We start from the raw sequence: 12,713 nt of genomic DNA, 5'->3' as shown, positions 1-12,713 counted from the left end.
ACTTTCTTACTAAGAGCACTTCTAAACAACAGAAGTGTGTGATGAAGCCCTTTGTATAAATAATTTCTATTTAGATTACATGAAAAGTAATATTCTCTCTAACTGTAATGTTATGCCTACATCCAGTGTAAAGGGCAAAGATGGTAATGGAACAAATAACATACATTTAGTCATAGGTGAATGAATTAGTAAGGTTGCCCTTATGAGGTCATATTCATCTCAAGGCTGTAATACACAAATTAATATCAACTTTACTTACAATAAATTCTTAACTTTGCCATTAAAAAATTGTGTGCGAGATTTTGCTATATAATAAACAGATTGTGCTAGATTGTTATTTCTCACTATCAGTGCATGAAGATGGAAAAGTATTTCAAAAGAGCTTTTGCCTTCTAATCGACCAGTCTGTCTTGTTCTTTATTGTGTGCTAATGATTCCTTACAAGTAAACAGTGTTTTTCTTCTGTGGCCTTTTCCAGACTTTTACTTCTTGCTGCATTGGCTCTGCAGGTCAGAGGACTACCACCCCCCCTCCATCACAAATTCCTGATCCTCCATTTTCATCCCCTGTCGCACCCAGCAGATCATTTGGAGGAATACTTTATTCTCCTTCTTGGGGAGGAGTGGTTGCAAAATCTGGTGCTGTCTCAAAATGTATATCAGCAGGAACTCAGGACAGTGAGTGGGGGTCTCCAACATCTCTGGAAGGACAGCTTGGATCTGTTATCATCTTCCATGATACATTGCAAGCCTCCCAAGTGAAAGCACTGTACTTGGCTGGTAAGTAACATGGCCTTGGTAGCTTTATCAGATCATTCCTGGTACATTTGGAAAATGTAAATTTTAACCTAGTTTGTTTGTACAAAAGTGATGGGTTCAGACTAGAAATGTTCAGCAGCAAATGAAAGGATAGACAGTGCACATGAACAACCAAAATGGATTCAAATGGCATAAGAGATCTTATCTTTTGCTGGATTAATTTATTGAAATATATCGAACAAACATATTTTTTATTTGCGATAAGGACCTACATACAGACTTCCCGTCTAGTACAAGGTGAATAAAGAGTATTGACTAGGCATACCCATTTACCTCAAAATCAGATAGACCCGTCCCAAGTTCTAAACAAACATTTGTATATTTTCAAAAAATGCATAGTGTTTCAGCACATTAGTCACTTTTAATATTTTGTTCATTCTCAAGGCCCAGACCCACCGGTTTGAGTAGTTTCAAAAACGTGAGTGCATCGTAGCCTGCCTTACTACTACCTACATGTAATGGCTTAGAAGACAGTGGGAAGAGAGCTTGGTACTGATGTAATGTTTCTTTTTTCACTGTTAATTATTCATTAGAAGCGTGCCTCTCTCTGTCTTCCAAGAGGCAAATAATTGGAAACTTTGCCATCTTAGATACTACTCTCCAAGTAAACACTCATTTTGCAGCATGATTCTTTTCTGGATTCAGTGCTGTGCATTATTCCGCCATCTAGTGGTTAGGTCCAGAATTCTTCATTGTATTTGTTGTCCTTCTATTTTCTCTTTTTTTGTTGGGCTTTGACTGTTCCACTCTTTGGTGCCTACTCCAGCCTCTCCTGACGTCATACGCCCTCCCATGAAGCTCCCATGCGTGGTCACCATCTTCAGATTCTTTTTTCTGCCGTTGGGTCTGGAAGTATTGTGAAAGGCTCTCCAGTCTGCGAAAAGAAGACTTTAGAAAAAAAAAGAAGAAGAGAAGACCATCTAATCTACACATCGAGGGTGAACTGGAGAATGTTCAGCCCAAAGTGCCAACATAAATTTGCACAAAAGGACAGACATCAAGTCTGCAACCTTTGCCTTCTACTGGACCACAAGAGCGACAACTGTGCAGCCGGTGCAGACTTCAAACCAAAGACCTTAAAGACAAGAGAAAAACAGAGGCAGGTATACTATGCCATGCAGTGGAATAAAGAGACTACATTGCTGTAAGACCTGGGGTTCTCGAGCCACGAGGAGGATAAAATCGCAGAAGTGGCCAAAGGTGAAGGCTTAGATGTGCTGAAATTAGAATCATCGACGTCGAAAAGGAGCAGCAAAAGCACAAAGAAAAACGATCCCAATTAACATTGGAATAACCTAATGGGGTTGAGTCTTGTACAAAAAACCGGACCAGGTATCCTCTGAGAGCTGACTTCGCATCAAAAGTTTATCTGATCGAAGGCAAGCAGAGTCCGAAAGAATCCCTCGGGCCCCAAAGCAAAGAGACCGCAGCTAGGCGGACATCAAAAAAGGTGACGATGTCTAAAGATGATCAAAGTCGGGAGTTTTCGATGTCAAAAGACAATCTGAGTCTGGAGGAGCTGAAAAAAGTGTTGGGTGATACCCCATTGAAGGAAGCCTCGACATCAAAGAGGAAATCTACCCCTACTCTAGACGTGGAGAGCAAGCCACCGGAAGAAGAGTTTTCACAAGGCTGAAATGGCTTTGATAATACAAAAGAAAAAAGAGTACGATGCATATCTTTAAGAATTTTGGATTCCACCGAAAACTTCAACGGAAAAAACAGAACTGAACAAGGACACCGAAGAGCTGCAGCCCCCAACGCCTCTGGAGCCACAGGAAGAGGAGAAACAAGAATTCTTCTTTTAAAAAGAGGATCCAGAAACCCTGCCATGTTCCAGGGAACAGAGGGCTCAGAATATATGTAGACAATTGGCATGACATCGAGACGGATTCCCCAGAAGATGGGATAGACATGTATCCCTTGAGGCCATCACCTCTGGACGACTTTGCATTGTACTGCCAGCTAATAAAGAGAGTGGCAGACGAATATAGGGTACAACTGGAAGAGGAGAAATCACAGTCATGTTTCCTCATAGAGACATTATTAGGTTCCCAAAAGAAGTAGCTAATACTTACCAATGCATACTGTATCAGGGAAGAGAACCCTTTAAGGAACCTGCAACTTGCAAGGCAGTAACTCAAAGGACTGAGACAAAATAGAAGCATTCATCAAAGTACCCTCCATATATACTAGGAACTATACCATCAGATTCCATCATTCCTGCCACAGCCATAAAGAGGGCCAATGTAACAACAGCATCCGAACACCACCGGATAAAGAAAGTAAGATGCAGCAACTCAATGGCAAATAACCAATTCAAATGCCCTGATAAGCAGATATGCTTATCAGCACTGGGACAAAATGGCAGAGTGAAGCATCTGCCAGAGCAATATCGCAAGAGATCAGCATCCCTGCTAGAAGAGGGAAAAATACATTGCAAGTACTTGCTTAACCCCTTCGGTGCCCGCCCCTTTCCCCGCCCTGTGCCGGCCGTTCCATTAGCGGGCGGGGTTTGTGACGAGCTGGAGTCGTCATGGGCACAATGCCACCGCGGCCCATGACGAGTCCAGCTCGTCACGGGCACCGAAGAGGTTAAAATCTGTTCTAGATACGGCAAACACAACAAGTAGACAGATGATGGTGGGAACCACCCTGCGATAACATCCCTTGTTAAGAGTGTCCGGTTTTAAACCAGAGGTACAGGCTAACATAATTAATGCACCTTTCAACGGGGAACAATTGTTTGGTAATAAAGTGGATGAAACCCTTCAGCAACTCGAGAAGGTCAATGAGACTGCAAAGTCAATGAGAGCTCTGCAATTCAGGGGGCACATGAGGAGAGGATCCACACCTGCCAGAAGGCTTGTAGGCAGAGGACGTTTTCCAAGTGCAACCTCACACCAAAGGTTTCAGGGTGATAGCCAAATCACAGCTCAACATTGGCAATCCCAAACACCTCTGCGGCATCATTTTTGGGGACATGCAAGAAGAAGATCGCAGTCACAAAGAAGAGGGTCTGCCCTGGCCAATAAGTGACTCACAACACCACTGCCCTCTCACACATACAATACCTGTGGGGGGGAGGACAAAGGACTTCCTCCACAGGGGGAAAGTGACTGAAGCCAAAAGGATATAAAACATCATGCAATTTGGATATTGCATTCAACTGATCAAGCAACCACTGTAGGAGAGTAGGATCTGCTTCTTATGGTTACACCCACTTTTTGCTGATGTATCACTGTTTTTGACTTCAGACTGGGGTCCTGAATAGCAGGATCCCAGTCAGTCTATCTGCTTTCTCCTCTAAATTGATTGCATGTACTTTAGGTACACTCCAGATTGGATACTGGAGTACCCTTATCAGTCCCTAGTATATGGTACACCATGTACCCAGGGCATAGGTACCCAAGAGGTCTTCCAGGGACTACAGAATGTATTATGCCACCCCTGAGAGACCATTCAAAATGGCACTACAGGTCTGCTTCTGCAGCCTGTGTAAGGTGATGCATGCACCCCTTACTTAGATATAGGTTAAACTATCTATTCTAAATCACTGCACATATAAACCTATCAGTCACCCCTATGGCAGGCCTTATCAATCCCGAACGCAGGGTTCTGGGTTTTATGTGAGAGGGTGCCCCTGCATGAGCAGAGCCCCTCTGCAGCCTTCGGAACCTATTTTCCAGGGTTGTCTGTGATGCAGCCAACCATATATATTTAAGTGCATTATAACCTCGGGGTAAAGTGCTTACTTTAAAACGGCTGCTTAGAAACATCTCGTGTTTGGGGTCAAACACCTTGGAATCATACTGGCGGGGAGGTATGATTTCACCCTTCTAGAGGGACTTATGGTAAACACAGGTGCACCTGGTACCAGCTTTCCTGACCTGGGCATAACAAAATGGATGCTGCCAGCCACAGACACGAGTCTACCCTCCTGCCAAGCTCGGAAACAAAAAGCAATGGTTCTGTTGGGGAGTACACAAAATTATTTCAGTATGTACTTAATACAATTAACTAATAAGCAGGTACACATTCAATGGGAGATAACGAAACACATTCAATGAGAGATAACGAAACACACACATGGATCCAGAAATTCAGAAATTGAATTCATTTTACTTCAAGGGTGAGTATCAAAAGTATATACACCGAAATATTTACAGGATTGACCAACCAAGGAACACATACAACATAAAACAATTGGTGATTCAACGTACTGGTTAACTGACCACAAAATTCACATGTAACAATTATGTACAATGAACAGTACACAGTAATGAACAAACAGATCCAACATGTAAAGCATAGACCACAGCAGGATATAATTTCCTAGTTATGTTTGTGGAATTGCGCGGAAAATTGGATAAACAACGTCGACGTTTCGACCCTATGGAGTAGTGCCGAATTACATGCATCAAATGTGGGTCTTCATCAGAACAAAAGGAGGGCTGGCGGCCTGGGATCAAAATTGTGAATTAATAGGACATGATTTCCTGGTATCACCTTAAAGGAAAAGTCAGCCGACCTATAAATTTGTCGTGAATTCTTGATGATAATGCGTTCAATTAATGTAGAGAAGTGGTGCCGTCAAAACGATCGCCACATATTGGTATGTTCAGTCAAGACGTCTATATCCGTCAAAGACTCGGCCGCTACTGACGTAAATATTTCGGTGTATATACTTTTGATACTCACCCTTGAAGTAAAATGAATTCAATTTCTGAATTTTTGGATCCATGTGTGTGTTTCGTTATCTCTCATTGAATGTGTTTCGTTATCTCCCATTGAATGTGTACCTGCTTATTAGTTAATTGTATTAAGTACATACTGAAATAATTTTGTGTACTCGCCAACAGAACCATTGCTTTTTGTTTCCATTATAACGCCCAGGTTCTGAGGGTTACTGGGTTACCCCATTATTTCTAATGGCTCCTGCCAAGCTCGAGCAGAGGAAGGCCTGACAATAGGTTTCCTGTCACAGGGTGGTGTGACCACCTCCCAGACAGGCTTTAGTATATTGGGGCTGGGTGGGTGCACTCTGAGAGTGTCAGAAGGTCTGTACTGGGGGCACATTTGATTTCCCTGTGCATAGTCGGGCTCAAACGGTTGCAGGAGCCATTTGCTCCTGCTCTGGCACGAAACTGGACAAAGGACATGGGTGTAGCCACCCCTCTGTCCTGACCCTCCCATATGAGGGTCCCCAGAGTTTGTCCAACCCCTTCCTTGGGTATAAAGTAGGACCCCTGACTACAGGACTTTGGATTTTACCTGGACTAAACTCTGCAAGCAGAAACCACGTACTTCGACGGTCTACAATTCGCTGGACGACAGAAGAATCTCCCTTGGAGTAAAGGAGTTACTCCCCTGCCGCAGCAGGCACCTTAACACATCTGACTGGTTTGCATCTCCCGAGCTCCTGAGGACTCCGAAGATTTCTGCAACACAGGAGGTGGGTTCCCGAGCGTCCCTGCAGTTGATCTGACCTCTCAGCAATTCTGAGACCAGTATCCCTCGTGGGGACTGTGCAACCCGAACCCCTGTGCACTCTGTACTTTTGCAGCAGCATATTCTTTTTGGCGATCCCTGAGACTGTGCTTTGAGCTACGTATGCTCCTGGCCCCGAGCAGTATTTCCACTGAAGATGTCCGGCCTCCATTCGTGTTCCGTGGGCTGGTATTTCGTGATTCAGCTCGAGGTCCCTTTGCGATCCCTGCTCCGTTGGCCTGTGGGTCCCTGTGAAGGTAACTTTGATTTCCCGTGGGCTTCCCTGGTTGCTGTAGACATGCCCTGACTCTCCATTGCTTGGAGAGTCCCCAGGACCTTGCTGGTCATCACCGTAACTTGTTTCCTCTGCCCGCGTGGGTTGCAGTTGCCCAGGCTTGTTGGTGTTCAATCCGGACACTACCCACCCCATTCTTCCCCGCAGACCCCCCCCCACCCCAGCACTCGACATCCTTAGTGGGTCAGCTCACCTCCGGACTTTGGTCGACGTCTCCTGGTCCCTGTGGCTGCAGAGTCAAGCATCCTATCTTCTTACCTGAAGCATCCGACTTTGGTGGTCATTCATCTACCTAGTGCCTGGTCACCCTGAAGTGACCCAGACTCTGTCCCCTCTGCTTTCAGGTTCTTCTCACCTCGGATCCAGGCTTGGATTCCACCGGACACTTCATCTTCCCGGCACCAGCACTTCTTCACATCAAGCCATTGAAAACGACGAGGGTTTCCGACACCACTTGACCCCTATGCACCTGGCTCCTCTGGGATAGGTAACACGGGTACCTCGGTACTCACAAGGGTGCTGGCCTTAGAACCTTCTATGTTCCAAAGGGTTTGCTTGAAGTCATCTCCGAAGTGTCCTTAAACTGTAATTTTCCAACCGCTACTTTCCCATAAAGTTGTACGGAGTTAGCCTCTGTGTTCTCACACTGCACCCGTCCTCCATGGGGTCCCTGTGTCCCTCCTTTGGGTGGTTCCTTGGGGTCCCAGCGATTCTACGTGCTCTAGGCACTGTCTAGTGAAGTTGTTGTTGTTCTACCATTTTTTTAGAATTTGGTTTGGTCTCCCCCTGGAGTACACTGTGTATTGTGCTATTTACTGTCATTCTATTGTTTCAGTATCGTGTGCTTTGTTCTCTAATCTCATAATGAGGTTAGTAGAGAGTGTTTAGTAGTAAATACATATATTTTATATAACACTTGTGTGGTTCTCCTTTCATTTGGTCATTCAGGAGGTTCTGATCTGGTAAAAAAAGCTGCTTTACATTCCTTCGAGACTTAGCCTGAAGGCTGCTCTCCACAGCTACCACTAGGCTAGCTTTCTATAAAGGTTGTCTTTAACCTAATCATCAATAAGGTTTGTTTGGACTTGACAGGGTACCCACTTTAATTAGTGGACAGCATATACCAGGCCAACTTCGCACATTGGTGTGCAGCGGTTGGGATTTAAGTTAGCTATTGTTTTACCAGATTGATCTCATTGAGTGATTAACTGAAAACCACTAAAGGTATTGGGTACATATAATACATCAAGACTAGAATAAGTAAGTTCTACTGAACTTGGAGTTGGGTAGTTAAGGGTCTAGCACACCCTTTCTCCATCTCAAGAGAGTTTAGTTCCCACTAGGTTAGGTAGACGCCTACACCACATAACACTAGTATGTCTTCTAAAGGAGAAGCCAGTGGCTCTCTGCCAACTAGATATGATAATCTCTCATTTCAGGAATTGAGAAATATGTGTACATCTAGGAAGCTGAGGACAGGGAAAGGTGCAAGCACCCAATGTTTCATAGAGATGTTGCTCTTAGATGACCTCAGGCTAACATAATTAATGCACGTTTCAACGGGGAACAATTGTTTGGTAATAAAGTGGATGAAACCCTTCAGCAACTCAAGAAGGTCAATGAGACTGCAAAGTCAATGAGAGCTCTGCAATTCAGGGGGCACATGAGGAGAGGATCCACACCTGCCAGAAGGCTTGTAGGCAGAGGACGTTTTCCAAGTGCAACCTCACACCAAAGGTTTCAGGGTGATAGCCAAATCACAGCTCAACATTGGCAATCCCAAACACCTCTGCGGCATCATTTTTGGGGACATGCAAGAAGAAGATCGCAGTCACAAAGAAGAGGGTCTGCCCTGGCCAATAAGTGACTCACAACACCACTGCCCTCTCACACATACAATACCTGTGGGGGGGGAGGACAAAGGACTTCCTCCACAGGGGGAAAGTGACTAAAGCCAAAAGGATATAAAACATCATGCAATTTGGATATTGCATTCAACTGATCAAGCAACCACTGTAGGAGAGTAGGATCTGCTTCTTATGGTTACACCCACTTTTTGCTGATGTATCACTGTTTTTGACTTCAGACTGGGGTCCTGAATAGCAGGATCCCAGTCAGTCTATCTGCTTTCTCCTCTTAATTGATTGCATGTACTTTAGGTACACTCCAGATTGGATACTGGAGTACCCTTATCAGTCCCTAGTATATGGTACACCATGTACCCAGGGCATAGGTACCCAAGAGGTCTTCCAGGGACTACAGAATGTATTATGCCACCCCTGAGAGACCATTCAAAATGGCACTACAGGTCTGCTTCTGCAGCCTGTGTAAGGTGATGCATGCACCCCTTACTTAGATATAGGTTACCTATATCTATTCTAAATCACTGCACATATAAACCTATCAGTCACCCCTATGGCAGGCCTTATCAATCCCGAACGCAGGGTTCTGGGTTTTATGTGAGAGGGTGCCCCTGCATGAGCAGAGCCCCTCTGCAGCCTTCGGAACCTATTTTCCAGGGTTGTCTGTGATGCAGCCAACCATATATATTTAAGTGCATTATAACCTCGGGGTAAAGTGCTTACTTTAAAACGGCTGCTTAGAAACATCTCGTGTTTGGGGTCAAACACCTTGGAATCATACTGGCGGGGAGGTATGATTTCACCCTTCTAGAGGGACTTATGGTAAACACAGGTGCACCTGGTACCAGCTTTCCTGACCTGGGCATAACAAAATGGATGCTGCCAGCCACAGACACGAGTCTACCCTCCTGCCAAGCTCGGAAACAAAAAGCAATGGTTCTGTTGGGGAGTACACAAAATTATTTCAGTATGTACTTAATACAATTAACTAATAAGCAGGTACACATTCAATGGGAGATAACGAAACACATTCAATGAGAGATAACGAAACACACACATGGATCCAGAAATTCAGAAATTGAATTCATTTTACTTCAAGGGTGAGTATCAAAAGTATATACACCGAAATATTTACAGGATTGACCAACCAAGGAACACATACAACATAAAACAATTGGTGATTCAACGTACTGGTTAACTGACCACAAAATTCACATGTAACAATTATGTACAATGAACAGTACACAGTAATGAACAAACAGATCCAACATGTAAAGCATAGACCACAGCAGGATATAATTTCCTAGTTATGTTTGTGGAATTGCGTGGAAAATTGGATAAACAACGTCGACGTTTCGACCCTATGGAGTAGTGCCGAATTACATGCATCAAATGTGGGTCTTCATCAGGACAAAAGGAGGGCTGGCGGCCTGGGATCAAAATTGTGAATTAATAGGACATGATTTCCTGGTATCACCTTAAAGGAAAAGTCAACCGACCTATAAATTTGTCGTGAATTCTTGATGATAATGCGTTCAATTAATGTAGAGAAGTGGTGCCGTCAAAACGATCGCCACATATTGGTATGTTCAGTCAAGACGTCTATATCCGTCAAAGACTCGGCCGCTACTGACGTAAATATTTCGGTGTATATACTTTTGATACTCACCCTTGAAGTAAAATGAATTCAATTTCTGAATTTTTGGATCCATGTGTGTGTTTCGTTATCTCTCATTGAATGTGTTTCGTTATCTCCCATTGAATGTGTACCTGCTTATTAGTTAATTGTATTAAGTACATACTGAAATAATTTTGTGTACTCCCCAACAGAACCATTGCTTTTTGTTTCCATTATAACGCCCAGGTTCTGAGGGTTACTGGGTTACCCCATTATTTCTAATGGCTCCTGCCAAGCTCGAGCAGAGGAAGGCCTGACAATAGGTTTCCTGTCACAGGGTGGTGTGACCACCTCCCAGACAGGCTTTAGTATATTGGGGCTGGGTGGGTGCACTCTGAGAGTGTCAGAAGGTCTGCACTGGGGGCACATTTGATTTCCCTGTGCATAGTCGGGCTCAAACGGTTGCAGGAGCCATTTGCTCCTGCTCTGGCACGAAACTGGACACAGGACATGGGTGTAGCCACCCCTCTGTCCTGACCCTCCCATATGAGGGTCCCCAGAGTTTGTCCAACCCCTTCCTTGGGTATAAAGTAGGACCCCTGACTACAGGACTTTGGATTTTACCTGGACTAAACTCTGCAAGCAGAAACCATGTACTTCGACGGTCTACAATTCGCTGGACGACAGAAGAATCTCCCTTGGAGTAAAGGAGTTACTTCCCTGCCGCAGCAGGCACCTTAACACATCTGACTGGTTTGCATCTCCCGAGCTCCTGAGGACTCCGAAGAGTTCTGCAACACAGGAGGTGGGTTCCCGAGCGTCCCTGCGGGTGATCTGACCTCTCAGCAATTCTGAGACCAGTATCCCTCGTGGGGACTGTGCAACCCGAACCCCTGTGCACTCTGTACTTTTGCAGCAGCATATTCTTTTTGGCGATCCCTGAGACTGTGCTTTGAGCTACGTATGCTCCTGGCCCCGAGCAGTATTTCCACTGAAGATGTCCGGCCTCCATTCGTGTTCCGTGGGCTGGTATTTCGTGATTCAGCTCGAGGTCCCTTTGCGATCCCTGCTCCGTTGGCCTGTGGGTCCCTGTGAAGGTAACTTTGATTTCCCGTGTGCTTCCCTGGTTGCTGTAGACATGCCCTGACTCTCCATTGCTTGGAGAGTCCCCAGGACCTTGCTGGTCATCACCGTAACTTGTTTCCTCTGCCCGCGTGGGTTGCAGTTGCCCAGGCTTGTTGGTGTTCAATCCGGACACTACCCACCCCATTCTTCCCCCCCCGACCGCCCCCCACCCCAGCACTCGACATCCTTAGTGGGTCAGCTCACCTCCGGACTTTGGTCGACGTCTCCTGGTCCCTGTGGCTGCAGAGTCAAGCATCCTATCTTCTTACCTGAAGCATCCGACTTTGGTGGTCATTCATCTACCGAGTGCCTGGTCACCCTGAAGTGACCCAGACTCTGTCCCCTCTGCTTTCAGGTTCTTCTCACCTCGGATTGTGGAAATATGGATTTTTATGGTCGGTTATGTCCCCTATCTTGGACCCCAACGGTTTCATGTATAAGTCACAAGTACATGTATGTTCCCTCCAGTTCCAGTTATGAAGACGTAAACACATGTGCGTCCACCGTCAACATGTCCTCTTTCAGATCCGCCATGAATGGGCCGGATATTCTATTCCTAAGTATGAAAGGCCACCGGCTTTATATGGTTCATTTATCCCATTTTACAGTCCAGGCGAGTAGGCCCTGATTCTGCCATTAAGCCTTTTCCTGCCTTCTACCTCTGAAAGCTCCAGTCTGAGCCTGCATCTGTGACCATGAACTTTGTCCTACTCCCTGCGCGGCTAACGGTGCCTGACTCGGCCTGTCTGCCTGCCAAAAACTGTATTTCTCCTTCAAGATTATCTGCTCTGCTCCGCTCCTCATCCAATGCATTCCTGTCTAGTAGCTTAAGTAAACATTCTTCCGGCTACCGAGCAAAAGGCCCGGCTTCTCTGTCATCATGCAAGTAATTCATAGCCCTATTACCATGGAATATTCCTACCCCCTCGCATCTAGTGTAGACACTTAGACGCTTGTACACGCACTAACAGTCAGTATAGTCAGTATAGAATAAGATTCTATCCTAAGAGACCTCTCTTTTTGGATAACACAGTTCTTTAAACATAGGATATTAGATATGATTTGGGATTAGGTTGACATAACCCCAGACTTCTGTCTCCACATGTAGAGCTAAATGTCAAGTCCCATTCTCCCCCTAGTTGCACGTCAAATCACACGTCATGCTGCTGCGCACGCATCTCTGCCAAGTATTTTTGCTGACATTGCGAAATTCTTTCATGGAACCACCCATTTGTGACATCATATCTAATGACGTTCTTTAGTTACGCCTAGTTACACCCATTTTAGTTACGCATGTATGTCTTTATCTCTGTTATCAACTGTTACGCCTTCTGCATCTGTTTCACTGTAATGCCTCTTCTATAAAAATGATTACCTGTCAATAATGTATTGTCCTTCACTTCCTGAACCTCCGTGGTGATGGAATATGAAGCCCACAATTCGAATTGTTATTGGAATAAAGCCCGTTCCGAATCTCTAATACTACGGATTCTGCCTCTTATTTT

The 12,713-nt window shown here is 45.0% G+C and overlaps 1 protein-coding gene across 2 annotated transcripts in view; it reads left to right on the top strand.

Annotated features, from left to right (window-relative positions):
* NBEAL1 (neurobeachin like 1) overlaps positions 1-12,713 on the top strand; it is a 978,461-nt gene that overhangs the window by 389,907 nt on the left and 575,841 nt on the right. For both annotated transcript variants that reach the window (XM_085648956.1, XM_085648955.1), the window contains one exon: positions 479-779. In XM_085648956.1, coding sequence (XP_085505082.1) covers positions 479-779 — 301 coding nt within the window. The remainder of the gene's footprint in view (positions 1-478; positions 780-12,713) is intronic.

This window comes from Triturus cristatus, chromosome 3_2, assembly GCF_964204655.1.
Source record: "Triturus cristatus chromosome 3_2, aTriCri1.1, whole genome shotgun sequence".
Taxonomy (NCBI): domain Eukaryota; kingdom Metazoa; phylum Chordata; class Amphibia; order Caudata; family Salamandridae; genus Triturus; species Triturus cristatus.
The sequence above is the reverse complement of the archived record's forward strand: the minus strand, read 5'-3'. Positions and strand labels throughout refer to the sequence as shown.